The sequence below is a fragment of the Wickerhamiella sorbophila genome, assembly GCF_002251995.1.
Source record: "Wickerhamiella sorbophila strain DS02 chromosome Unknown contig3, whole genome shotgun sequence".
In the NCBI taxonomy this organism is placed as follows: Eukaryota; Fungi; Ascomycota; class Dipodascomycetes; order Dipodascales; family Trichomonascaceae; genus Wickerhamiella; species Wickerhamiella sorbophila.
Window position 1 is genome coordinate 1,962,978 of NW_020194004.1, and position 26,392 is coordinate 1,989,369.

A 26,392-nucleotide genomic window follows, 5' to 3' on the forward strand; every position below is an offset into this window, starting at 1 on the left:
TTATCTAATCAAGGCTATCCCTCATTCTGGTTTCAAGATTGGGCAGCGGCTGCGTTCAATCGAATCAACAGACTTGGAATAGCGGCTAACGAATGAGTGATGACCCGGACTGGCCCGACTCTAAATTCAAGGACCAGAACAAGCACCCGGACAGCCCGGAAACCTGGCCACGGCCAGATCCCGGGGTCAGTGCGGCAAAGTTCCCGTATCCAGCACCGCCAGGCAGCTCGGCTTCTTTGCCGTATTCAGTGTATTCGGGCGAACAAAGACCATTGCGTGTCTTTGACTCCACAAGCAGTTTCAATGTGCACGGGGTCGGCGACGGCGCGGAATTCTACGAAACTAACGATGGACTCAACCTCTTGAACGACTCTACAACCCATCTCGCGGCACCAAGCGAAGCTGGGACAAGAGAAAGAGACGAAATCGATGAAGATGACGACGTGGGCACGAGGCGAAGCCACCGCAGCCACCGCAGACGCCGTTCCAAACGACGAAAAGCCAAACCGTGGTACAAACAGGCCCCCTGGTGGACATGGACAGTTTCAGCGATCCAGATTGTGGTGTTTGTTGTCGAGTTTGTCAAAATGGGCGTCCTCACCGGGTCACCTGTCCAGACCAAGCCCTCGTTCAACCCAATGATCGGTCCGTCAAGCTATCTATTGATTAATATGGGAGGCAGATTTTCTCCGTGTATGCGGCCGAGTGATTATGCCCCCGACACGGTGTGGCCATGCCCCAATTCAACCAGCATCGATACAGACGTCTGCAGCCTTGCCGAGCTATGTGGCTTTGGCTTTAACCCAGAAGCACCAAACCAGTGGTGGAGATTCATCAGTGCCATGTTTTTGCATGCCGGAATCATCCACATTGGCTTCAACCTGCTGCTCCAGATTGTGCTAGGAGGAGCGCTGGAAAGAGACATAGGCATCGTGAAATACATGATTGTGTATTGGGCGTCGGGAATTGGCGGATTCATCATGTCCGGCAACTACGCTGGACGTGGAACAGTCACGGTGGGTGCCAGCGGTGCACTTTTTGGAGTGATTGCCATAGACTTATTGGACCTTCTTCTGAACTGGCAGCTCTACACCAGACCCCTGTGGAATCTTTTATTTATTATTATTGACATTGTCATCTCGTTTGTCTTGGGACTGCTCCCTGGAATCGACAATTTCGCCCACATTGGCGGATTCTGCGTCGGCATTCTTACGGGGCTTATCCTCATGCGTAGTCCGCTGTCTCTGAGACTAAAGCGGCCGGAGGACCGTCGACCGCACAAAAAGTTCGACGTCGTCAAGCTGGATATGAGCAAGCCGCTCGAGCACTTTAAAAACCGCACCGTCTACTGGTGGCTGTGGTGGCTCGTCAGGCTGAGCGCGTTCGCGACCGTCATCGTCTACTATGTGCTCTTGCTGCGCAATTTCGAGGAGAACCTGGACAACTGTAGCTGGTGCAAATACTTATCGTGCCTGCCTGTTAACGGCTGGTGCGACTCTGGCTATTAGCGATCTTTAACCTACTACAGTTATGCAGCATTTGGACTTTCATGCTTAGCCGACCTTCCGTTGCTGATCCATAGCTTACCCCACCACGGAATGAGGGAGGAGGATTAGGCACACCAGCGCTTAGGCACGACGGCCGGCCGGATTAATTCATAGATTTGTAGCTAGCTATCGAACGGACAATGCGACTCAAGCACACTAGTGCAAAATCCACCGCTTCTAACTCCCGTCACAAACACGAAAAAAATTTCCTCAAATATTTCACCTTTCGATCCTAAGCGATCCTGCTGCCTGCTTATACATGCAAACGGTTGGTTACGACCCGAGCCAGACGTCGCTCAATACGTCGTCCTCGTCTGTATACCAGGGATTTGAGACTGTCCAGAGCCCAGAAGAGTATTTGGCGGCGCCTCCGGTGTTGCTGAATGGTGACGAGCAACGGGCTGCGTTGGATGGCCCGCTTGCGTCTGCCGTTGAAGCCTGCCAGGACAATCAGGTACTGACAGCATCCGAGTTACAACGGCTTTCACGCAAGATCAAAGAGGTCGACACCAAGATCAGTGAAACGGCGGGCCAGCTCGAGGTCGAACACAAAATGGCCGAGGCAGCGTCTTCGTTATCTCGTTTGCATCTGGAGGGAAAAAAAAAGGAAAACCGCATGTCGCGGGTGTTTTCTAGTGGCGAGAAAGCGAAGAGACTCAGCAGACAGGCAGAAGACGAAATAGAGGTTAGCATGACCCGCATCAAGGATTTGGAGGCGAGCCTTTTACGACTCCAGTTCGATCGCTCCCAGCTAGAGCTCAGGATTGTTCGACACTACGCGGCGCTACTCGCACAGCATGCATTACACAGCCAGGCTGGTAATAATGCTGCCAGTATAGAAGGACCGCGTGGTCAGGCTCATGCCCGAACCGATTCCAGTCAGACCATGCGGGCCAGCAATTTCGGCGCCGAGGCCGATGTCCGGGACGAGATCGCCATTTTGGCAATGAAGATCAAAGCTACTTTGCCTAGAGCAGAGTTTAAAGATACCTCAGATCTTGCAGTTGTTTCAACTGGCATCAAAACGCTGGTTCAGGACCGAGGCCGCCTCAGCCGGGCCTTGCAAGACTCCCAGTCGGACGCTACAGCTCACCGAACCCGTGCAGAACAACTTAATTACCAAGTGAGCCAACGAGAAGCCGCCGAGGACCCTGTCGAGCGAGCAAGGCTGAACGCCGAGCTCCTTGAGCTCCAACGCAATCTGGACGACGAACGAAAGCGCACAAACCAACTGCGACTCCGCAGCGAGGCTCAGCGACAGGAGCTTGAGCACACGGTGACCTCGCTGGAGGAAGTCACGAGAATAGCCGTTGACTATGAACATGAACGGAACGGGTTTGGCGAAATCGTCGAGCAGCTGGAAGAACGAGTCAAGGACCTCGAAGCCAAGGACCTCGACTCACAAGCGGTCACCCGCCTCGAATCTACGGGCCCTTGCGGTATCCTCTGTCGTGAGTTCCGCAGTATTCTTCATGAACAGCAACAAAAGCATTGGATAGAGCTTCGCCGTCTCCGAGAACTAATTGTTAATGTGAACCGTAAACCAGCGCTTACCCCCACCCTCGCTGCCGCTCCCGCCGCTGAGCCCCACGGTACATCCACTCCTCCGCGGTCCAAGCCAAGCAGCGAACCGGTCCAAGAAATGAACATCACACCACCGCAGTCGTCTGATCGAGGACAGTCTGACGTCGTGCCCGAAAGCTTACCTAGAAGCTCATACATGCGCTATGAGGCTCAAGCAGAACCCGTGCAGATGCCGGCGTCTCCAGTGCGCGTGCCTGAACAATTGCAGATACAAAGTCCTATGGCCACCAGTCGAATGAGCCGTTATGCTCCCCACACACAACAACAGAAGCCTCAAGTGTCTAAGGACGATTATGATTTATTGTAACATATAGCATTTAATTCCCCATCTCTCCCTCTGGCATGTTTTCTTTCTCTGTCAGCTGCTCCCATCACATGCCCGAAGTCCTTTCTGCGCCGCGAAGAAATGGCAGTGGCGACGGCGGTGCCGCGGAAAGTCTGCAAGGGAAAGTGTCTGTTGAGACAATGGGAGATCGTGTAGTTCGTACAAAGCCACAGGACGGCTACGTACCGCCGAAATCATCCAAAGGCCGGTCCGGTGAGGACTCGTATGCCCTCGTCGCGGCTTTTGTTGCAGAGTTTATGTCTGATCTGCCGGACGAAATAATCAGATCGGTAACAGAGGCAGTGGTTAGCGTGGTCAGAGACGAGGATTTAACCGAGCAGGTCAAAATAACCGAGCTGGAAGACCTACTCGACACAAAGCTATCTACCGAGAAATACAACTCATTGCTGAACATTGTACGCAGAATTCCGCTAGAAACAGATGTTGAAATTGAAGAACAAGACGTCGCAGTCACCTTCGATGATGGAATGGATTTCGAGACCGAATCTGAGGACGACGATGACAGTGAGGCCTCTGAACTGCCCCCAATGCCTGCCCCAGAAATCGCAGTAGACCGCGATTGGCTGGCAAACTTTATTGAACCGACGGGGAAAACCGTGAGACAAGTTCTAGCTGCTCTGGAAGCGCCCCCAAACCAGCAAGAAAACGAACTGCTGGAACTCTTTGAATTTGAGCACCTCGATATCGTCAAAGTTCTTGTGCTCAACCGAGACCGCGTGCTATGGCTCACAAGACTGCATATGGCCGAAACAGGACCCGACCGTGACCAGGTACTGACTGAAATGGAGACAGCTGGAATGTCTCATTTGCTAGACCAGGCTATGCAGCAGGATCAACCGGCCATTGTTGATCTAGAGCTATTAGAAATGGATGCAAAGAAAATTCATGCACCAAAAGTCATATTGCCAGAAGGTTCAGAACGTGTAAGTGTCCGATCTTATGAACAATATACTATTCCTTATTCTCAGGATAGACCGGACCCCGTCACGCTTATAGATGTGGACTCGCTTCCGAAATGGATGCAACCGGCATTCACTATTAAAACTTTGAACAACGTTCAGTCTACAGTCTGCGATTTTGCCTTGAATTCCGATGGGAACCTTTTGGTATGTGCACCCACCGGTGCTGGCAAAACAACAATCGCGCTGTTGGCTATGCTGTCGTGCATCGCCAACTATCGCAAAAACGACACAATTGACTTGAGTGCTTTCAAAATGGTTTATATTTCACCCCTTAAAGCGCTTGTTCAGGAGCAGGTTCGCGAGTTTTCTAAACGCTTGGCCCCGTTTGGTATTTCCGTTGCCGAGCTGAGCGGTGACCAAACGTTATCGCATGATCAACTTGCAAACACACAACTTATTATTGCAACACCTGAAAAGTGGGATGTCGTCACTCGAAAGACAACCGATATCAGCTACACCGCCTTGACTCGTTTACTTGTCATTGATGAAATCCATCTTCTACATGACCCTCGTGGTCCTGCGTTGGAGAGTATTGTCGCGAGATCTTTAAAGTTTTCGCAAGATACTCTTCAACCTCTTCGTCTGGTTGGTCTTTCTGCCACGCTTCCAAACTATAAGGATGTCGCTCACTTTTTGCAAGCAGATAAGGGAGTATTTTCGTTTGATTCCCGTTACAGACCCTGTCCACTTACTCAAATATTTATTGGTATCACCGAAAAAAAACCGTTCAAAGCTTTGACAGCTATGAATGATGCTTGCTGGGACAAAGTACAGGAATATGCTGCTGAACAACACCAAATGATCGTATTTGTTCATTCTCGTAAAGATACGTTCAAAACAGCGCAGTTCTTGTTGGACCGTTCCCTAGAAGAATCCAAGCAAGGGCTGTTCAAGGCAAACCAGAAACCTGATTGCGACAACCCAGTATTAGCAGACCTGGTAACTCAAGGACTTGCTGTTCATCATGCAGGATTGTCTCGCAAAGATAGAACAACCGTTGAAACTCTGTTCGCTGAGCGCAAGATCACGGTCTTGGTTTCAACAGCCACCCTGGCTTGGGGAATTAACTTGCCAGCCCATGCGGTAATAATTAAAGGAACTCAAGTTTATAACCCCCAAGCAGGCTCATGGCAAGAGCTACAACCCCAAGACGTTTTACAAATGCTAGGCCGTGCGGGTAGACCTGGATTCGACAGATTCGGCGAAGGTGTGGTTATCACCCAGCATGCTATGCTTAATTATTATTTGGGTATTTCGACAGCGAATCTACCAATCGAAAGTCGGCTTATTTCCAGAATCTCAGATATGATCAATGCAGAGGTGGCCTTAGGATCCATTAAAAAGGTGGAAGATGCGGTCGAATGGCTTGGGCGAACATATTACTATATACGCATGCTTCGCGACCGAGTGGACTACCGGGTGGGTCCCGAGTATGACGATGATGAGTTTTTGGTTCAAAGACGCCGTGATCTGGCTCACACGGCCTTATCAATTTTGAGAAAAGACGGACTAATTACATACGACGGTAATGACGTCAAAATCACCAAGCTCGGCAGGATTTCAGCCGACTTCTACATCACTCCTGATTCGATGGCTACGTACGGTGAACAATTGAAATCTTATTTGGACATCATTGATATTATGAGAGTATTTTCTCGCTCGTCGGAGTTCAAATACATCCCAGTTCGCATTGAAGAGCGTGTAGAGTTGAATCGACTCGTCAACCTGGTTCCGATTCCGGTAAAAGAGCCCCCGACAGAGCCTGTAGCGAAGATGAATGTCCTTCTCCAGGCCTACATTTGTAGGCTTTCGCTTTCTGGATTCGCGCTTGCATCGGATATGATATATGTGGTTCAATCTGCGTCGCGTCTGATAAGAGCTATGTTTGAAATTGCTGTTGCTAATAAATGGGCCCAGCTCGCTCGCAAACTTTTGGACTTGTTCAAAATGGTGGACAGAAGAATGTGGCTCACATCTACGCCATTCAGACAGTTTCCCACTTGTCCTGTGGAGGTAATTCGAAAGACCGAGGCATCGATGCTCCCGTGGGAGCGTTACTTTGACCTGGATACTCCTGCTGAGTTGGGCCAGGCAATTAGAAGTCCGCGAGATGGTGAACTTGTGCTAAGCCTTCTTCATCAATTCCCCAGGTTTTCGATCGAAGCCCAAGCTCAACCACTGACACATACTATGGTCCGTGTTAATGTCGAAATTACTCCAACATTTGACTGGAACAGCGAGCTTCATAATAAAGCTGAGAGGTTTTGGTTGGCGGTGGATGACGGACAAGACAATCTTTTGTACTCTGAGTGGTATATCTGCCGGGAAAACACGGAAACACAAACAGCATCCCTGCCAATAATAATGAATTCTCCACTCCCAGCTAATTTATTTGTTTCTTTGATCAGCGATCGATGGTTACACAGTGAGTCAACAGCGGTGGTTAGCTTGCGGCATGCTTCGATGCCCCGGAAATTTTTGGCACCATTGGTGGTTGAAAAAGAGCAGGTTCGCGCTGTGCTGCTAGAAACCGACGAGAATGTTTATGTCGGTCAAATGAATCATTGGCAGGAATATGTGAAGATGGTTTATGACAGGCATAGAGATGAACCAGGTACCATACTAGTTCTATTTCCGCAGCGTGGTCAAACTGAAATTGCCCGGAAACTATTGGATGGGGAGGTTTTGACCGATGACCTTTCTGTTTTTGCTCAAAATAAAATGCTGCTAGCTTGGGTCGGTGATTTCGAACGGTTAACTAGACGATGGAGACGCAGGAGAGCTTTACACATTATCAACGTGCTCGTGTGTGTGGATCTTCATACCATTGGTGGCCACTATGGATTCCTCTACGAGCTTTGTATTCTGCGAATCGGGTATATGTCCACGCAGCTTGAAAAACCCTTACGTGTTGTAGGTGTTGGACTTCCTGTTGCTCCGATTGAGCTTGGAGCCTGGCTGGGAGCTTCAAAAGGGAACATATTCAGTGTTTCTTCAAAACTGAACTGGGAGATCAAATCAGTCATTCCTAGACCTTACAAGTCCCAGATGCTTGTGCTGGCTCGTCCAGTTTTAGAGGAGGTCAAGGTTGCGCTAGAATCTGGCAAATCAGTAGTGGTGTGGGTTTCCGACCATAGTCAGGTTCGCCGAACATTGAAGGATCTTCTACGCTTGGCTGCTGCGGCTCAGTTCAACTTGCCTGTTCCTACTGATTCGGAAGAGAGCAAATTCTTGATCTTACCACAGGAATCTCTTGAAAAAGTGCAATGCGATGTTAGCATCATCATGAATACAGAGAAATATGATGCTAATGAGGACAGATATGCACCTTATACTGCAGCCCGTGTTGTCGAGATGGTCGCAAGCGGAAGCCAGGCTACTGTTTACACACCTTTAACTTACCGCGATTACTATACCAAATTCCTCTCGGAACCACTGCCTGTGGAAAGCCATGTACAGTTTGCTTTGGCTGACAGCTTTGCAGTGGAGATCAGTGAGGAAATCATTCAGTCGGCTGCTGATGCGATCGATTGGTTGACCTACACTTATATGTTCACGAGGCTCAAGGCGAACCCGACCTACTACGGGGTTAAGAGTGTGTCTGAAGATGATGTCAATGAGTTCTTGAGTGAACTTGTCGAGTCAAACTTTGAGGAACTGAGCGAGGCAGATGCTATCGATGTTGATGGCGATGAAATGGCTGTTAGTCCGAGGAATGGTGCATTTATCGCTGCACACTATGCATTATCTACGCAAACTTTGGCGATTTTGTCCAAGCTGGGCAGTAAGTTCCGGTTGCGGACACTACTTGAGCAACTTTGCTCTGCTGGAGAGATGGAAGCTGTGCCGCTTCATGGTGGTGACGATATAATCCTCAACACGCTTTCCCACCAGCTTCCTTTACAGTTCAGTGATGCAAGTTTGACGCCGAATGCCAAGGCGTTTTACCTTATCCAAGCGCACCTTTCGCGCGTCCAGTTACCGAGCTCGCAAGCTTCTGATCTTCTCGAGGCTCTAGACGTTGTGTTACGCTTGATTAAAGCTACAATTGACGTTCTTGCGGGCGATGGATACCTTTCGGTCCTTACTGCTTTGGATCTGCATCAGATGGTAACTCAAGGAATGTGGGCGAAGGAGTCACCGCTTTTGCAGCTACCTCATGTAACACGGGATATCATTGATCGTTGCAAAGACCATGATATATTGGGTATTCATGATTTTATGGCTATAGAGGATGATGATTTACGTTTGGAAGTGCTCGGTATGAAAGAAGGTGACGAACGGCTAGTTGACATCGCCAACTTTGTCAATCGTTACCCAAGCGTTGATTTAACTGCCAAGCCAGATGGGGCCGTTATACCAGGAGAACCAGCTCACATGCTAGTTGTGGTTGAGCGTGACGTGGACGAAGATACGCAAGTTATTGGAAAGCTGCCCTGGAACACGCGAGAAAGCTGGTACATTATTATCGGCAACCCCCACACAAAGGAGCTCTATGGGTTCAAGAAGACCCAGCTAGTCGAGGAAGAACAAACGATATCAGTTGAGTTCACTATCCCTGAGGCTACCGCGTCTGTCACTGTATGGTGTGCGTGCGATAGCTATATCGATGCGGACAAGCAAGTTATAGTTGACCTGTAATATTATTTAGTGGATACTTCTTCCATGGGAGCCGGAACAGTATTAGATTGGTGTTGTTCTAAATCCTCAATCTCCCATACCGAAATGCCCTTCTGGTCTTCGGGGTTAACCGGCTGGGCCATTCCGCGCAAGAACTTTTTCGCAGCCGCAATCGCCATATCAGTTGACAGATTGACATCTGCATCAAGAATTGCCTGGTTGATCCATTTTGGAAGCTGGTTTCGTTTCTTGGCGAACCGACGGTCAGCTAAAACCATGATACCGTAGTCATCTTTTCCGCGCAAGACTCGACCTAGACACTGGGCGGCATGTCGCATAGCGTCGAAAGATAAAAAGTCATTTTCCCGAATGTTGTAATTGTTTCGCAAGAACTCTAGCCGAGCTTTAAGAATGCGCGATTCAGTGTACTGGAATGGTACGCCAATCATTAGAACTGTGCGGCCATATTGGTGGTCAAAATCGATACCCTCGCTCACTTTTCCTCGGGCGACACAGAACATTACGGCGCCCCGGCCATTGGAACAAGCTGTTCGATACGTTTCAAGGGCCAACGATGTTTCTTGGGCATCCGGAGTCTCAACGAGAATCAATTTATACTTCCAAACCTCATCAAGAATACCCATAGACTGCCACATAGAAATGATGCTTTCCATATACAGATAAGAAGGGAAGAAGACGACAAGCCCGTCGGGGCTAATTTTGGAAAACTCGATGAGGAGATTACCATAGTTACGCACAACACTCGGGTCATTGCGAATCTCGAAACGAGAAGAAATCGCAACTTGGTCGGAGCCCTTGGTTACAACCAGCGGCAAAAAGGACCGCTGAGACAACGACATTGTGTAGGACTGTTGCATAACAGTGGAGAAATTCAACATGCGAGGGTACATGTCCAAAGGTGAAATTGTTCCCGAGGTGATAATGATCGAGTCAAAGCGTTCGATTACTGGTTTGATTGCAATACTTGCGTCCAGGCAAGTAAAGCGCAAAATCGGGTTCGGGACGGTGGCCTGTTCAGTCTCGAACGGTTCAAGAATAAGCATAAATCCTTGCTCATATGTGGACACCAGCGTGGCAAAAATTGCAATTTCTTTAACCGCAGAAAACTCTTGGAGATCGGTCAACTCCAATGTACGAACAAGAGAGTTTAGACGTTCTGTCGAGTACCTGAGAGGCTTTTTATCAATGAATGTGACATCTTTTAAATGTTTTAGAAAAGATATCGGCGTCTCTGAGATCACATGTAGAACTTTCATTCGGGCTTTGAGGTACTCGACGAATCTACGCAGAAATGCGACGAAATGCTCGGCCTTTCTGATGGAGCCGGGAACGGCATCAGCAGCCAAATCTTCGGGAAGAACGGGGTTGCTCATGAACAAGTCCTGATCTCGCGACTCCTGAGCATCGCGAAGGCCTTCTACCAGCTTTTCGTATTCTGATTTGAGTTTTTCTTGGTCAACCTGCTTGACTCTGTCGACCGCGTCACCAAGGGAATTGATGCCTTTTGCTGCTTTTCGAAGAGAGTCCTCCGTGAGATCTATGCTCAGCGATTCAATGCATACGTTATCGATGTTGTGTGCTTCGTCGAAAATAATAATGCTTTCCTTGGGTAAATCACGGGACACACGAGCGGCAATTTTGGGATCGAGCAAATAGTGGAATGAATAAATAACAATGTTGCAGTAAGGGATCATACGACGAACTGTAAAGTAAGGACATGTACCAGCCTTTTCACAATAAGCGATGAGGTCCTCAAAGGTGTAGACGCCCGGTGGAATATAATTGTGGGGCTCGATTTCGTTCATGCTCTCGTGGAAATCGCACAATGTTCCGCCAGTAGATGCGGCAATACCATTGGTCATTGAGCGGCACATTTCATCGACAAGCGTGCCATTGCGTTGGTAGCGAACTGCCTCGTTGAGGCAGAGGTTTTTACGAGATGTAAGACCAAGGCCGCGGAACTCTTCTACGTAGCCCAGCTCCTTGGCACGATAGTCCATCAGGTTCTTCAACTCAGCTAGCGCCTTGTCGATTTCCGACATTGTTCGTGAGCAATACACAATTTTGCGCCGTGACGGATAGTGCAGCTGGTAGGCAATGGTCACTGACAGCAACGAAACCGTTTTGCCGGTACCAGAAGGCATCTCCAGAATAGACGCACCTCCAATATCTAGTGTCCGCTTCACATCGCACATGTACTCATATTGTTCCGGGTATATCTTCGGATATGGGAACAATACCGGCAGATCATCAATGTAGAATTTCATGACAAATAGCGACCCTGCGGGTGGGTGAATATATAGTGGGATCTATAGAATCGGCTGAGGATCAGGCGTCAGCCAGCGGTTGATGCTGGGTTCCATACTCATGCTTGACGTAGCTGAGTAGTTTTGGATAAATCTCATCTGAGGAAGTGCCCGAAAACCGTTGGACCAAACCACGGGTATTGAAGTAATCAATCAGCCCAAGCGTAGTCTCTCTGTACGAGGCGAGACGTTTTTGGAAGGTTTCGACGTTGTCGTCCAGACGCTTGACCAGGGGCTCCCCAGTGACGTCGTCGCGACCTGGAACTTTGGGAGGGTTGAATGTGAGGTTGTAGACTCTGCCACTAGGCTCATGGATCCATCGGTTCTCAATGCGGTCCAGAATGACGCTTTCAGGCACATCCAGAACAACTACGAGATTAATGTTCGCATGGGCCACTGCAAGAGCCTCTTCCAGAGCAGGGGCCTGGATCTCGGTCCGAGGGAACCCGTCGAGAATCCAGCTAGCGGACGGCGACAAGAGACCATGTGATTTCATTTCACTGGTGATAAGATCAATCATTACCTTGTCGGGCACCAATTTGCCCTGACGCATACATGATTCGGCCTGTACTCCAATAGCAGTTCGGTCTGAGATATGCTGTCGCAAGACATCACCGCTCGATATAGTGATGAGTGGAGGGAAATCCCGACACAGTCTACCTGTCAGTGTGCCCTTTCCAGCACCTGGAGGACCCAGGAAAATCGCGCGCAATGGACGTATCATGATAACCTGATTCTGTGGGGGGAATCGAGGCATAGCGCCGTTGCCTCCTCTCACCCCTACCCTGAAACTTTGATTGGGTGGTTTGTTGAATCAACTATAATATATAAGTTACAGTGCTAAGGACATTGATTCCATAGCGGAGACCGCCCGAGGACTAGGTGTGTGGTCCAGTGACCAAATAGCGTCGCTTTGCAAACCAAGGGGAACTCCCTGGAAGCCGACCTTACGGAGTCTTTGAGTGACTTCGTAGTTACGCGCAGCCTCCTCAGCCGTGTCAACAATTGCGCGGCTCACACCACACATGAGTGCGACGTTCATGCCAAATGACCCTTCGCTCTCGCCGTCTTCTAGTTGATACAAGAAGGTGACCTCCCGACTCACCTGGTCGACAATAATACCCATACGCTGGGGTCTTACTTCGGGATGGATTCTGAACGAATCAATAAGTGTACCGTAGTGTGTAGCGAAGAAGCCAAGACAGCCGATGTGCGTAGCTAGGTGGTGCAAAACCGCTTCTGCAATGGCCAAGCCGTCGCTGGAAGATCCACCTCGGCCCAGCTCGTCCAAAACCACGAGCGTGTTGGGGGTGGCCTCGTGGAGAATTCGTTCCGTCTCGCTGAGCTCGACATGGAATGTCGATTTTCCAGCAAATATATTGTCACTGGCCCCTAGTCGTGTCATGATCCGGTCACATGCTGTTAATTTAGCAGATTGGGCAGGCACAAAGCACCCAAGCTGAGCCAAAAGTACAGCTGCGCCAGTCATTCGCAGCACGGTAGACTTTCCTGCCGCATTCGCGCCGGTCAGCAGCGACAGGTTTTTGTTTGCTCCTCCGAGATGCACATCGTTAGGGATAAAGTTTGGCATGCAGGGATGACGTAGCTCTGCAAACTCGATTAACGGCCTTTCGCTTTCCACGAATTCCGGACGACAACGAACCGCCATGTTTGCCGATGTGCGTGCCAAGCTCAGCAAACAGTCAAAGTGGGCAACGGTCTTGGTGAGCGCTAGCCACTCCCGATAGTTCTCGCTAAATCTCGCGTAGAGCCTGCCCTGAACCCCCAGAGCAACTAGCTTGTGGGTTTCTTTTGCCTCCTGCAACTGCCGAACCAGGTGCCGAACCTCTGGAGAGTAATAGCGATGGACTTTGGCCGTCATAGACATCTTTTGCCAGTCGTTAGGAACTTTAACTCGAGCAGGCACTTCGATCAAGTAAATCTCTTTACCGGAATCACGATAGCACACATCTAGGGACTTGAGAAGCTTCCTATACTCTTTGATTTGTGCTTCAAGTTCCTGTTCATATCCGCGAATCGTCTCGTTAGAAGCGTCAAACTCTTCCTCAACGCCAGGTTCCGGCACAAGAATATCTTCGTTCTTTGCCTTTTCGTGATCGAACGCAGTGGTCCACGGTTGCAGAATCTCTTTGATAGCAGGAGCCTTTGCCAATAGTTCATCTAAAAGTGGCAGCCCGAAATTTTGCGAGTGCATCCAATCTAACAAGCTTGCCATAGTCTCAAGTCCAGAAACAACTCTAGCAAAATCTTTCGGCATCAAGCTTCCAGCATGAACTCGACTCAAAAGGCGCTCAATATCTGGGAGGCCCAAGAACCTGGACTCAAGAGCCTCACGAAGTTCATCATGATCCAACAGCAGCTGTACAGCATCCTGCCTAGCTCGAATTTGTTTGACATCTCTAAGCGGGTGAGAGACCCAAGCACGCAAAGTTCTTTTACCGAAGGGTGTGACACATTTGTTGACAAGCTTGAACAATGTTCCATCAGCTCCTCCGTCGAATGTGTTGGAAAATACTTCCAGATTCTGTAAACATTGACCATCAAGTATCATGGTACCTTGGCCCTTGTTAAGCGCTGTGTAATTTGAAAAATTGCCAACCTTTACAAGCTGCTCATCAAGCTTGAGACTATGCAAGTACCATAGAAGCCCACCGAGGGCGGACATGAGGAGTTCGGACTCCTTTGCATCTTGTAACACTTTGGGGTAGTGGCTGAAATCGTCGAGGTTCTCTGCCTCAAAGTATTTGGCTCTGGCAAGCCGCTGCAATGCTGTATCATAGTCCCAAAATTCTTCCATTGGCTTCAGCACGTTATACTGGGTATCAACTGAAACGTTATTCTTGATGATTCGGTTTGCGGCTCTATCGAGGTTACCGCGCTCCAAAACCAGCTCACGGGGGCGAACTTGGGCCATGAGTGTTTCGAAATGATGATAATTTTCGTCATCCTCGAACTCGGTCAATGCAAACGCGCCTGTTGCAGTATCAACAAACACCGACGCAAAGTGTCGGCCATCCTGCTTGATGGCCATGCAGTAGCGGGACAAATCATCAACAAGCATAGCTTCATTTGTTAGTGTACCAGCAGTCAGAACGCATTTGAGTTCACGTCGAATAATCTTCTCTTCTTTTTTGGCTGCTGTCTGGTCACGCATTTCCTTGGCGAGAGCGGTCTCAACCTGATCTACTTTAGCCACTTTGTAACCATTGGCAATAAAAGTAGACGCCCACGCATCAAATGACATTTCTGGAATACCAGCGAGCTGCATATTAGCTCTTCCGCCGCCAGCCAGTTTAAGATCGAACTTTTCGTGGGCAATCGCGGCATCGTTTTCGTACAGTTCGTAGAATTTACCCTTTTTGAAAAATACCACTGTGTTCCAAAGCTTCGATTTGATCTCCCAGTACTGCTTTTCAAACGGTGTGAATTTGGACCAAGCGGACGACGGAATGTACAGTGTTCGTGGGTCGTAATCTGGGTGATCTGGGCGGTGGCCGTCTGCATCCTTGACATCTTCGAGCCACTTGTATCGTTCTTCCTCAGGCGTAGATGGGCGAATTTTTTTCGGAGGTGGGGCCCGAATTGAGGTAGCTTTGTATTCTGACTTTGCATGGAACTTCTCCAAGTTGTTTGTGGAGTGTGGACCAACCTTGGCCTTTTTTTGCGGTGACAGCAAACTGGTCTGCATTTCCTCATCCGAGGCATCATGATCCACCTCTTCTTCTTCTTCATCATCATCATCATCATCATGGTCGCTCCCGTTTGGTTTATATTCATCTTGTGAATCGTCAAACTCGTGCTCGCTGGGATCTACCTCCATGGCATCGTCCTCGCTATCTGAGTCAATTGCGAGCAAACGCTTATTTGGGGCAGGACTGCTTGGAACATCCGACGAGATATTTGTACGAGAACTGTCTGGGGTCTGCAACCAGGCCGAGCTGGACCCCAGAGATGCAGATCCTCGCGCTGACGGGGTAGGAGAGGCTACATTGTTAGGAGGCAATCCACTGCCAGCCGGCGACACCGACTCTTTTGATTTGGGGGTCTTGACGGCAGTGCCTGCAGGCTTTTTGGCGAAAAACGACATAATCGTCGCTTGCTTTGGTGGTACCATTGTTCTCTCCTTCGATTTCGTGGATCGATGGAAAGTAGGGAGTCCCATTCACGCGTAATACGCGTAAATCACGTGACGTTAATTATGGGTGCTATGGCAACCGCTGCGATATTTTAATTTCTCTGGTACTATTGAATTTTTGAGAGTTTGAAGGTTAATAGACGAGGAACTCACTCGTAGCGATGCATTCTCCGTAACTATGATACGACAATCCAAGGACTCATCTTGTCACAATTATAGAATCTGGGGAAAAAGCCCCTTTTCTGGTTGAAAACTAAACCTAACCCCGACATGTGAAAGATGCCAAATCTGTTTACTCTATTTTCAAAACTATTAACCAAAAAGCTCTTGGAGTCAGTGTGAGCCATGACTCCGCAGCAACCATCCCGGGCCTACTCGACCTCCTCAGGAGCGTACCGATACCAAGAAACCGGTGAAGACCCTTTTCTCGAGGAAGCTACCGCTCCTGAACAACTAGCAGAGTATGAACCCTATAGGGGATATACCGAATCCATGCCGTATCAGGGTGACCTGGGTGTCAATCGGCACAGTTTCGACTATGATCAGAACCAATATGAGGAGCACGATGAATCCAGCCAACGATTACCGTACTATAACGATAATGTTCCCCTGACCTCGCCTACCGTGCCCTATCCTACTGAAGAGACGTACAACAATGGGTACTCCGAACCAATTGGCGGTGTTCAGGGGCTACCTCAAGTTCAAGATTCCCGACCCCTCCGTGGTTTGGGGCTGTCGGGTCTCGATGATGCACAAAGCAGCATGTACAGCGAGCACAAGCTGGGTCGAAATGACAGTGTCGTTGGAGGCGGTGACGAGTCTGCGTTCGAGGTCGGTGAACTGCGTACATCCGATCACCACGACACGATGACTTCCACGGAAGATTCTGACCAGGAGACCCAGGAATGGCTCCAGCGTCAAAGACCCTCTGCTCTACGTCGGGCTGGCACTCGCAAGGTCGATCTTGTAAAGGGTCAGGTGTTCAGATTTGAGTACGAAGTGCCTACTGCGGTTAAAATGTCTGCACTGCCAGAGTACCGTGATGAAGAAGCCGGAAGAACAGAGTTCAGTCACATGCGCTATACGGCAGCTACTTGCGATCCAGATGATTTCCGGTTTGAAAATGGTTACTCACTCAGATCGGCTGAATATGGACGAAAGACTGAACTGCTTATCACTGTGACATACTATAACGAGGACAAGGTACTTACAGCTCGAACCCTTTACGGAATCATGCAGAACATTCGTGATATTTGCAACCTCAAGCGGTCTGAATTCTGGGGTCAAAACGGCCAGGCATGGCAGAAGATCATGGTTGTGCTCGTCATGGATGGACTTGACCCTTGTGACAAAAACGTGCTGGACATGCTTGCCACAGTAGGTGTATACCAGGATGCGGTAATGAAGAAAAACGTTAACGGTGAAGAAACAGTGGCTCATATTTTTGAATACACCACCCAGCTCTGTGTTACTCCTCAGCAGCAGCTCGTCCGACCCGAGCAAGGCAATTCGTCTTCCATGCCCCCGATCCAGATGCTGCTGTGCTTGAAACAAGAGAACTCCAAAAAGATCAACTCTCACCGCTGGGTTTTCAACGCTTTTTGCCCAATGTTAAAGCCTGAGGTTGTGGTACTCATTGATGCAGGAACTAGACCGGGTCCTAAATCGATTCTGCACTTGTGGCAGGCGTTCTACAACAACCCGACGGTTGGCGGTGCCTGTGGTGAAATACATGCTATGCTGGGTCCCCACAAGCGTTACTTGATTAACCCTCTGGTGGCTGCTCAGAATTTCGAGTATAAAATTTCAAACATTCTGGACAAGCCGCTCGAGTCCATGTTCGGCTATATTTCAGTACTTCCTGGTGCGTTCTCTGCTTATCGCTACGCGGCAGTCGAAGGGCGTCCTCTTGAGCAGTATTTCCATGGTGACCAAACTCTAGCGAAAAGATTGGGAAAGAAAGGCGTCAACGGCATGGGAATTTTCCGCAAGAACATGTTCTTGGCCGAGGACCGCATTCTGTGTTTGGAAGTTGTTTTTAAACGGGACTGCAACTGGCACCTGTCCTATGTCAAGGCTTCAAAGGCAGAAACCGATGTCCCAGACGGCGTGGCAGAATTCATGGGCCAGCGCCGTCGATGGCTGAATGGCTCCTTTGCTGCTGGTATTTACGCTATTATGCATTTCGGTCGTGTATACCATTCGCGTCACAACCCACTTAGAATTCTGTTTTTACATCTCCAGTTCTGTTACAACATTCTTCAGCAGATTCTGTCTTGGTTCATGCTGGGGTGCTACTATCTGACAATCACCATTATTATTGAACTTTCAGCAAACCCTCGTGAATTCGGTGCTGAAACTGACCAAAAATCATTCCCCTTTGGCGTTCGGGCCTCCTCGATTATTTCCATCATTGTGAAATATGTATACACTCTTTTCCTCATGGTGTCTTTCATCCTGGCTTTAGGCAATCGCCCTAGAGGGTCAAAATGGTTTTACTACTTTATGATGTTTGTTTGGGGTGTTATTCAAATCTACGCTTTGATTATCTCTTTCTACCTTGCTTCTAACGCGTTTAGTGACAACATGGTGGATTCAGTTGGAGAGTTTTTCTCAAACTTCTTCACCTCAACCACCGCACTGGTTGTTGTGGCACTAGCGTCTACGTTCGGCTTGTATATTGTGTCTGGCCTTATATACCTTGATCCTTGGCATATTTTGACATCCTTTGCTCAGTACATGTTCTTGATGCCAAGCTTTGTTAATGTGTTGAATGTGTACGCATTCTGTAATTGGCACGATGTTTCGTGGGGAACCAAGGGAAGCCATGTGGCTGATTCTCTTCCCGAAGCCAAACTCGTCAAAGTCGGTGAGGTTGCTGTTGTCGAAGAAGCAACCAAGTCGATCACAGATATTGATGAAGAGTTCCAGCAAGTTGTGAAGCGAGCCCTGACTCCTTATAAACCGGCAAAAAGGACTGATGGTGCTACGGATGAGGATAAGTCGCAGATGTTCCGCACATACTTGGTTATTATTTGGATCGTTTCGAACATTGTGCTTATTTGGGCAATCACGTCTACAGATAGCTCGGCATTGGGCATGACCGATTCAGTTAGAGAGAGAATCTCCCGTTTCTTTGCTGTTCTACTGTGGTCGAATGCTGTCGTTGCCATTGTGAGATTCATTGGATGTCTGGTATTCGTGCTCAAGTCCTTCTTTGTTAGAATTTTCAACAGACGCTAAACTTTATATTATTTACAGATTACTCTAACAGAACAGTTTTAAGATCCTCTGCCGTAGCATTGGGGTTCTCTAACTGAAATTCAATAGCTTTGTCGAGAGCCTCTTTCAGCCAGGGCCCGCCAGCACGGCCAGGGAAAAGTTTGGATACTTGCTTTCCGTCAAGAAGAGGCTTCATCAAATGGGCATCTTGAAGGCCCATTGCATGTACGGCATCATATAAGCCGTTCAAGCTCGAGGGATTGTTGTATTTGATTGCTGAATAGGCAACACAGAGTGGCCATTCGGCTCCAATGCGGCGAATTAGGAGCCCTGTTTCCAGCCGGGACGAGGCCGCCTGCTGTGATAACAACCACAGATCCTCAGCAGAGTCCAATACTTTTGTAACCAAGTTGCCGACCTGGGTGGGGAGTTTGATCCCCTCTTTTACTGCAATCAGAGGGGCAGGAAACACTTTCTTTTTATTGTCGACTGTGGTCAAATGGGACATGCCAGACATTAGCATTGCAAGCCATAGATGCGGTTTATCGTAGTCAAACTTGATCAGAGGCATAACGGCGTCTGCAGTGTCTAGCATTGACGTCAACACCGTCCAGTTTGGCGTGATTGGGGAGTACTGCTCCGGGAGGGTGAAAATAGCCGGAGCCAGGCCCAGACGTGTGATATATCGCGCACCCTGTGCAGCATACATACCAGCAACCAGTTTCTTCAGCTCAACACCGACCCTTTCACGGCTGACTTTGGTCTGCAGAGCATCCCTAATAGATGGGGCGGTCATGGCCCGCTCTGTTTCCAGCGCCAACGTGAAATTAAGCTGCGCGACAAAACGGATAAGTCGCAACACACGCAGAGGATCGTCATGGAACGTTTCGGAGGGATCAAGCGGAGTGCGCAGAATACCAGCTTCTAAATCATCCAGCCCTTTACCTGTAAAATCTTCCACTTGATCCTTGTCTAGATTGTAGAACAAAGCATTCAGCGTAGCATCTCTTCGGAACGCATCCTGTTCGGGCGTGCCAAATTCGACTTTGGGGATACGCGAGTCAACAGTATACACTTCGCTTCTCAGGTTCACAAAGTCGACATCCAGCCCTTCGATTTTGGTGGTCGCGGTCTCTAAATGCTTGCTTTTTTCGGGGTTCCTAGCAATCGTGTGCACAGACGCAACTTTTTCGTCAGATTGAGCCGCCATCCATTGTTGCAGCGCTGTTGCGAACTCCTCACCCGTTGCCTGATCAATTGCGACATCCAGATCATGTGATGGCCGGCCCAGAAGCTTGTCCCTGACCCATCCGCCAGTAATTCGTAACGTGAGCTGTTTGCCGGTTTGCCGGGCGTACTCCTTGGTGAATGTGAGCAGGATATTTCGGATTTTCAGCTCCGTCGCATCCAACACAATTTTGGCTCTCATTAATAAACCTAAGATAGCTCGAGCAAGTTCGGCCCAGAGGGCAAATAAGACCACGATATTTTTTTACCTACTGCTAATTCTTTTAGACATTCGTGAACGATGCAGAGCTAACTTTAATTGAACCCGGGCACGGTTTTGTTTGTCTATATACCTTACCTCACCTATAATCCCCCTTGGTCGCATTTCGGGGGTTAGCTGACTTGCCTCAACCACCAAAATGCCCGAGTACTCCGTTGCAGCAGCGGCCATGGACAGTCGCTGTTTCACGGTGCGCTACGCCTATCGGCCTGACATATTAGACGCAGCCAAGTCAATGCTGTTGAAAAAGGACCCTGAGGAGGAGGGGACCAATAATGGCTATACTCTGGCTGTGGACGGCGACGAGGTTGGATTCCGTGGATCTTCGTCGGCCGCGAAGGAAGTCGAGTGTGTACTAGTGTGGAATTCCAAAGAACAGGCATATGAGCTTCGGCAATTAGACTTTGCCCTCAGAATGAATGCGGTACGGGAGAACCCTCAGGCCTCGAGGCATCGTCGCCGGCCCGCATCGACGGGGAATGTTTCCACACCAAACCTGGCGACGGCGTCTGACACGCCAGAGCCATATATAATGCCCACGGCCCCATTACAGGCGCCCTCACCCGCCACTACGCCCTCGATAGGTGCGGGCGGCCGATTCCGAGCCGTGGGGGGTCTTTCACAGAACGGCGTCGAGGCCGGGGCCCCTGAGGCCAATGACGATGATTTTGACGATTTAGCAAATGAACTTGCCGACGAACTCGGCATAGAACCGCCAGTGGTTCGCGCAATCGGCACGGCTGGACCTAATTTGGACGACGAGGAGGAAATGTCGGAAGAAGAATGAAAAAAGATAATAATTTATAAAATGCTAATTTTAACCCCTGCTACTCTCGCAGCCTCCTGGAAATCCGCATTTTCCCACTCCGTTTCAACGAGCTCAGCCAGCTCGACGCCCATTTCTGCAAGGGCCTCAGCCGCTCGCATGCGGGCAGCGCCGACGGGATGGTTAAGTAGTTTGACAAGTCGTTGCTTTGCCCGGGGGGCAGGGATCATCGCCAGAAGTGCAATTGAGGGTAGCAAGCGCTGTACGTTACGGGTATTAATCGACCCGTTGTATGCAATGGGTAGAAGCTGGAGTGGTGGTGCTACCGTCACTCCATACTCTGTTAGCCGCGCCAGAGTGGCCAGAAGAGCTCTACCATGTTTTTCTTTTAGATCAAATCGGAGCAAGGCACCGAGCCACTTTGTGTCGTGACTGCGGGCATACTTTACAGCTCCAAACAGGGACCCGTTTAGCGTCTCTTTGCTTGCTCGTATAGCTCCACAAGATTGTACATAACCTGACAAAAAAGGCAGAGGGGTGGACTCCGCTAGTTCAAACAGTCGACAGTAATAATTTTCCGGGCTAGAATAGTCAAACTCAGCCCCAGTTATGAACGTTAACGCTTGACTCGCTTCCAACCTTAGTTTGTCAAGAGGCTCAGCTGCGATGCGCCAAAGCTTCGCAGTTGCATCGTCCGAAGGATTTTTCTTTGTCCAATTAATCGCACAGCTTCGCACCCACGAGCCCACATCTCCGCGCGTATCTGTCGAGTAGTCGTCTAGGGCCTGAAGAACCAGGTCATAACTTTCAGGCGCATTGTCAAGAAACGACACGGCTGTTTTTCTGCTTTCGGGATCAGACAGTCCACAGGCCTTTTTGAGAGATTCCTGACAATTTTTAGCGGCCAGTGCGGTCACAAATGTCGGGCTATGTTGCATTTTCTCTTCCCACTCATCCAGCAAGCTTTGGGGGATATCTAAATCTGGTATGATAGTCGCAGCTGTATCAACTGTGTACTTTTCAGAGCTCATTAGGCATTGTGATATGAGCTCGTATCTAGGTGCAGATTTCATGGCATAGAGAGCCGCCTCACAAAGAATGTCACTAGACAGGTCGACATCGAGAAGTGGAGATACAAGGTCTTCTGGTGCATTTAGGAGACTCAGTGCTATCAATACTCCATGTTGACTATCTTTATCACTTTTGGAATACAGCTTAGCCACCTCAGCGGCTGGCACCTTGAGCAACGAGACACTCTGAGCTGCCAAACGCCTTGTTGACGGGTCCCATGAAAGCAAGCCATGTTGCAACAAATAGCCGTAATCAGGTTCAAGCGCAGGGGCTATGTCCAAATAACAGCGAGATATTTGCGCAACTGACTGAAAATTAAGCAGTTCCATAATGGACATTACTTTCTCAGGTGGCATGCATTTCTGGCGGCCAAACCCTTCTTGGAGAGCTGCGGCTGCCGCCCGCCTCACATTAACTTCGCGGTCAAAGCATGCGAGCGAAATCAGCCAGCCATAAATTTCAGTCAACTGTGAACTTGGAAGTTTTGCGCAACGAAATAATGACCAACACACATAACAGGCAGCATCTCTGACATTGATACCCAGAGAAAACGTTGACCGTTTCTGCTCAAAAAAAAGAGCTTTTCTGAGAATGGCTGAGACCCGGTCCAATTGTACTGGTAGTGATCGACGAAGGACCTCAGCCAACGCTAAAAGTGAACCGTGCCATTCTGAATCTGAAACAAGATCCAATCGGCCATCAGGGAGCACATTGTTGTCGAATATATCCAGCAGAGCGTCACTGATCTCTTGAGCTGGCTCAAGGTCGGTTTCGGCAAGCTTGGCACTAATTCTTGCCACAGATTTAGCGGCTGAGTAGCGCACAGCCGTCGAAGGGCTGCTCAGAGCGTCCATTGCAGCAGAAATCGCCGGCTCGAAAAAGTCGAAATTATGCAGAGCGATCCTGGTTTTGATTTTCAAAGCATAACGGTGCTCGGTAGGGGACCCTGTATTTATGGAGTCGGCAAGATCAAATAGACCATTGTCAAACTCTGGAGTGCTTTTTAACGCAACATACGACGCAGAACGTAGATAGCCAAGCGAGTGTTTATTTTTGATTGCCCAGAAAGCAGCAATCTGGGGTGGTGCATCTCGAGTAACTAGGCGGGACAGTAATAGAGCGGCAGCGTCCCGTTCTAGACCACTGACGCCCAGGTGAGTCTCTGCCAAATTGAAAACTTTTTCAAACAGCTTGTCACCAAGCACCTCTAGACGAAACGGTGTAAAAATGCAAGCTGCCAACCACAAAAGTAAGCAGTAACGCGTCGTCCATTCTAGCTGATTCTGCTGTAAAAGGTCCACTAGGGGCACCAGCTGTTTTGGATCGCTTGGTAAAAACTGCATGACGGTCTTGCTGCCCCGTGTTTTACAGAAATAGTACAGAATGTCCATGAGACGGGCTGAATATTGCGGATTTTGCAAATACGCATTGGCAAGCATTCCAACACATTCAGGCAGAACCGAGTCTATCAAATACGGCTTTTCCTGTGTACTGTCCAAGTAGCTTTTTATTTGGCCGTCATCGCCCGAATCAACCGTCAAATCGCCCTGACAAAACCGGGCGACTGCAGACTTGAGGTCCCGCGGAGAGCCCGCGTTTGTCATCATGTCAAAACGAGACAGACGCACGCTGGAACCGATCAAAACAATCAGTGTTTTTTCGACTGGCACGCTTGACAGAGTGCACAAGCTTGATTTTTCGCATCCTAGACATCGGTTTGATGAAATTGACTGGTCTAGGCCTTCTGATTTTTCTCTGCGCGCCCTGCACAGCCGGCCTCCTCAGCGCATCGCCGAACCGCTGGCAGCTACCTACCTCGAGACTGAGATGAAACGGCCTGAATTTGCTGCAAGCAAGCTAAAATCCACAATTCCCAACCGTAATGTCGCCGATATCGACCCCATATCAATAATAACCAGCCAACAGCCCCGGCCCCTGCTTGTTTTGGGATCAACGCCGCTGGCAGAAATACCCCAGAACCTCTCTGAATACAAAACTATGAACAATGCGAAAACTGCGAGCCAGATGCCTGCTCAGATACTGGCTACTCCTCACAAACGTGCTCGTGAGGCACCGATCTTCGAGTCTGCCATGAAGCGACGAGCGCCAGGCGGATCAGCGTTCGAGACGCCGCGGAAAAGCGCAGATGTTAGCTTCACCGATGCAGATGACAGCTTCAGTCGTGTTTCCACCGAACAGCTGCTGCGTATGGTGGACTCTGGTCTAGTTGATACCCCGGAGCCCAGTGCATCACCCCGAGTCCGATCTGCGGCACCAGGCCCTTCACCAAAAGTCTCATCGCTCGTGTATGCGTACACAACTGCTGGCAGAGAAAACTCCCGGATGTGGACTCGGCAACCGAATCCGTGGCAGGTCGAGAACATGCCGCCGCCGACTTGGCGACCTCGTTGAACTTTATATACAATTATTGTAGCGGGTTGTTAAATTATGCAGACGCCTCGACAGAGTAGCCCTTGGGATTACGGCGTAGAAGGCGCTCCTCCTCGCGAGTGAGAGCCTGGTCCACGAGCTGGACATCGACGAGCTCCTTCAGAGTAAGGATCTGACCGGCGTTGGCAGCGTTCACCTTCTGGTACACAACATTGCCACGCTTCTTCAAGCCCATAGCAAGTGCCGTATTGCGCAGTTTCTTGGGTAAACCAATAGTAGACCGGACTTGAGTTACTCGGTACCACATTGTTGAAAAATTGCTGACGAGAGATTACTAACCAGGAAAGCGGATTTTAAGAATTAGCGGCTATTTTGGCTAGGGTTTACGAGTAGAAATAAATAAAATCAGGGCTGGTTAGTATCGGAGATAAAAATTCACATCAAGCTTGCATCAGTGTGAGCTGAGTTTAAAAACATTCGTCACTTACCTTTAGTTGTTTGGCCAGATCGTCGACCTGGGCAAAGATTGTGCGTCGACTGGTAGCACAGCCGGCATGCTCACTGTCGAGAAACTTCACGGCTCCGTTTACTTGGTCGATTCGGGCCTGCAGACGGCCTGACCGAACAAGAGACGCCACGAGACTGCTGCTGTCCGGAACCAGGCCGACGAGCACTCTGTCGAGAGTGCTGAGGTAAACCGACTTGGACACTGCCGCGACCAAAAAGACGTTTGCCTCGGCGATCTGGCGCATAGCTTCCGTTCGGGCGATTCCGAGGACACCTGCAATTATCGTGGCGTCCTGCGAGTCCAGCGGTCGTTTCTCTATAACTTTTTGTGCCTGTAACGCAACCGAGGTTGCCTGAGATCCCAGCTTGAGGAGAAGAGAGTCGTTTCCACAGAGGCAGGCAGACGCTACCCCCTTTTCCACGTTATTGTGGTTCACAAACGAGGCAGCAGCCTCGCTGTACATCTTGTTTGACAGCAAAACTGCCGGGCTCTCTGGCTGCGACTCCTCTGTCAAATGGTCTCTGAGAGGAAAAGTGGACATGACAAAGCGTCCGGCAAAATGGCAGAATTTTTCTAGCTGGGTTGGCCCGCCAACACTTTGCATTCGGTGAGTTTGGCCGTCGCTTCGTACGTCTCTTTCAGCTTGCTGTCAATCACCAAATTGTTTGCTTTTGAGTGGCGATTGACCGTTTCCCAGATCTCCTCGCGGTACTTCATTAGTTCGGGGTTCTTGAACATCCCGGCAAACATGGTCTGAAACGTGCGCACATCCTTATTGAGACTCTTGTAGAATGCATAGACTTCATCAGCATTATAAGTAACAACCTTCTTGAGCAGCGCATTGCCGAGAATCTGTCGGCTCTTCTTGTCTGTCCCGGTCGCCTTGTAGATCGATCTCGCCTCGGCCACAGTCTTCGGATCAGAGGCTATAACCGCAGATCTCGCATTGTCCTTGATCCCCCATTTCTTTGTCCACTTTAGTACAGTCTCGATATGTCTTTTTTCGTTGTTTTCACCAAGCCACTGTAACAACTGATTCCGAGGAACCTGGCCAACGTGCGGGCCGGCTAACTTGACGATCCAAAGAGCAGGCACAATTTTCTTCTGCCTCAACCAGAACATCATATCATGTGTGGTCAAAACACCGTTTTTCAAGCGCTGCGGAGAGGATTTCAGCAACTTGTAAACCAGGCCATGCCGACCGTCAAACTCTGGCCGAGAACTACAGAACAGAGGGAGCTGCAACGTCATTCGTTCCTTGATCTGTTGACGTATCTTCTGGTCCTCCCTGAAATCCTGACGCTTCGTCACCTCGGTCTTCAATGTGCCATCTACTAGCGCCTTCAACCGCTGCTTTAGTCGCATCTGAGCGTTTTTCTAAGCTT

At 49.4% G+C, this 26,392-nt stretch overlaps 14 protein-coding genes across 14 annotated transcripts; 6 read left to right on the top strand and 8 right to left on the bottom strand.

The window, feature by feature from the left end:
• Window positions 1-92: 92 nt before the first annotated feature.
• B9G98_03029 (hypothetical protein) lies at window positions 93-1,508 on the top strand (the record flags this gene model as incomplete). The annotated part of the gene is made up of 1 exon (XM_024809586.1): window positions 93-1,508. One exon carries the CDS (start codon window positions 93-95, stop codon window positions 1,506-1,508), a length of 1,416 nt encoding a protein of 471 aa, XP_024665354.1.
• Window positions 1,509-1,806: 298 nt separating this feature from the next.
• B9G98_03030 (hypothetical protein) lies at window positions 1,807-3,438 on the top strand (the record flags this gene model as incomplete). The annotated part of the gene is made up of 1 exon (XM_024809587.1): window positions 1,807-3,438. One exon carries the CDS (start codon window positions 1,807-1,809, stop codon window positions 3,436-3,438), a length of 1,632 nt encoding a protein of 543 aa, XP_024665355.1.
• A 68-nt stretch (window positions 3,439-3,506) lies between these two features.
• B9G98_03031 (Pre-mRNA-splicing factor brr2) lies at window positions 3,507-9,080 on the top strand (the record flags this gene model as incomplete). Its single annotated transcript, XM_024809588.1, has 1 exon — window positions 3,507-9,080. One exon carries the CDS (start codon window positions 3,507-3,509, stop codon window positions 9,078-9,080), a length of 5,574 nt encoding a protein of 1,857 aa, XP_024665356.1.
• A 2-nt stretch (window positions 9,081-9,082) lies between these two features.
• On the bottom strand, window positions 9,083-11,347 carry B9G98_03032 (DNA repair helicase RAD3; the record flags this gene model as incomplete). Its single annotated transcript, XM_024809589.1, has 1 exon — window positions 9,083-11,347. The coding sequence occupies one exon, from the start codon at window positions 11,345-11,347 to the stop codon at window positions 9,083-9,085; it is 2,265 nt and encodes a 754-aa protein (XP_024665357.1).
• Window positions 11,348-11,408: 61 nt separating this feature from the next.
• On the bottom strand, window positions 11,409-12,110 carry B9G98_03033 (GTP:AMP phosphotransferase, mitochondrial; the record flags this gene model as incomplete). The annotated part of the gene is made up of 1 exon (XM_024809590.1): window positions 11,409-12,110. The coding sequence occupies one exon, from the start codon at window positions 12,108-12,110 to the stop codon at window positions 11,409-11,411; it is 702 nt and encodes a 233-aa protein (XP_024665358.1).
• Window positions 12,111-12,218: 108 nt separating this feature from the next.
• On the bottom strand, window positions 12,219-15,521 carry B9G98_03034 (DNA mismatch repair protein MSH6; the record flags this gene model as incomplete). The annotated part of the gene is made up of 1 exon (XM_024809591.1): window positions 12,219-15,521. The coding sequence occupies one exon, from the start codon at window positions 15,519-15,521 to the stop codon at window positions 12,219-12,221; it is 3,303 nt and encodes a 1,100-aa protein (XP_024665359.1).
• A 366-nt stretch (window positions 15,522-15,887) lies between these two features.
• B9G98_03035 (Chitin synthase G) lies at window positions 15,888-18,785 on the top strand (the record flags this gene model as incomplete). Its single annotated transcript, XM_024809592.1, has 1 exon — window positions 15,888-18,785. One exon carries the CDS (start codon window positions 15,888-15,890, stop codon window positions 18,783-18,785), a length of 2,898 nt encoding a protein of 965 aa, XP_024665360.1.
• Window positions 18,786-18,804: 19 nt separating this feature from the next.
• On the bottom strand, window positions 18,805-20,193 carry B9G98_03036 (CCA tRNA nucleotidyltransferase, mitochondrial; the record flags this gene model as incomplete). The annotated part of the gene is made up of 1 exon (XM_024809593.1): window positions 18,805-20,193. The coding sequence occupies one exon, from the start codon at window positions 20,191-20,193 to the stop codon at window positions 18,805-18,807; it is 1,389 nt and encodes a 462-aa protein (XP_024665361.1).
• Window positions 20,194-20,410: 217 nt separating this feature from the next.
• B9G98_03037 (Ell1-associated factor 1) lies at window positions 20,411-21,058 on the top strand (the record flags this gene model as incomplete). Its single annotated transcript, XM_024809594.1, has 1 exon — window positions 20,411-21,058. The coding sequence occupies one exon, from the start codon at window positions 20,411-20,413 to the stop codon at window positions 21,056-21,058; it is 648 nt and encodes a 215-aa protein (XP_024665362.1).
• A 14-nt stretch (window positions 21,059-21,072) lies between these two features.
• On the bottom strand, window positions 21,073-23,547 carry B9G98_03038 (Tubulin-specific chaperone D; the record flags this gene model as incomplete). Its single annotated transcript, XM_024809595.1, has 1 exon — window positions 21,073-23,547. One exon carries the CDS (start codon window positions 23,545-23,547, stop codon window positions 21,073-21,075), a length of 2,475 nt encoding a protein of 824 aa, XP_024665363.1.
• A 166-nt stretch (window positions 23,548-23,713) lies between these two features.
• Window positions 23,714-24,520, top strand: B9G98_03039 (hypothetical protein; the record flags this gene model as incomplete). The annotated part of the gene is made up of 1 exon (XM_024809596.1): window positions 23,714-24,520. One exon carries the CDS (start codon window positions 23,714-23,716, stop codon window positions 24,518-24,520), a length of 807 nt encoding a protein of 268 aa, XP_024665364.1.
• Window positions 24,521-24,554: 34 nt separating this feature from the next.
• On the bottom strand, window positions 24,555-24,806 carry B9G98_03040 (54S ribosomal protein L33, mitochondrial; the record flags this gene model as incomplete). The annotated part of the gene is made up of 1 exon (XM_024809597.1): window positions 24,555-24,806. One exon carries the CDS (start codon window positions 24,804-24,806, stop codon window positions 24,555-24,557), a length of 252 nt encoding a protein of 83 aa, XP_024665365.1.
• Window positions 24,807-24,904: 98 nt separating this feature from the next.
• Window positions 24,905-25,548, bottom strand: B9G98_03041 (hypothetical protein; the record flags this gene model as incomplete). The annotated part of the gene is made up of 2 exons (XM_024809598.1): window positions 24,905-24,910; window positions 24,988-25,548. 2 exons carry the CDS (start codon window positions 25,546-25,548, stop codon window positions 24,905-24,907), a joined length of 567 nt encoding a protein of 188 aa, XP_024665366.1.
• Window positions 25,549-25,580: 32 nt separating this feature from the next.
• B9G98_03042 (hypothetical protein) lies at window positions 25,581-26,372 on the bottom strand (the record flags this gene model as incomplete). Its single annotated transcript, XM_024809599.1, has 1 exon — window positions 25,581-26,372. The coding sequence occupies one exon, from the start codon at window positions 26,370-26,372 to the stop codon at window positions 25,581-25,583; it is 792 nt and encodes a 263-aa protein (XP_024665367.1).
• Between the last annotated feature and the right edge of the window lie 20 nt (window positions 26,373-26,392).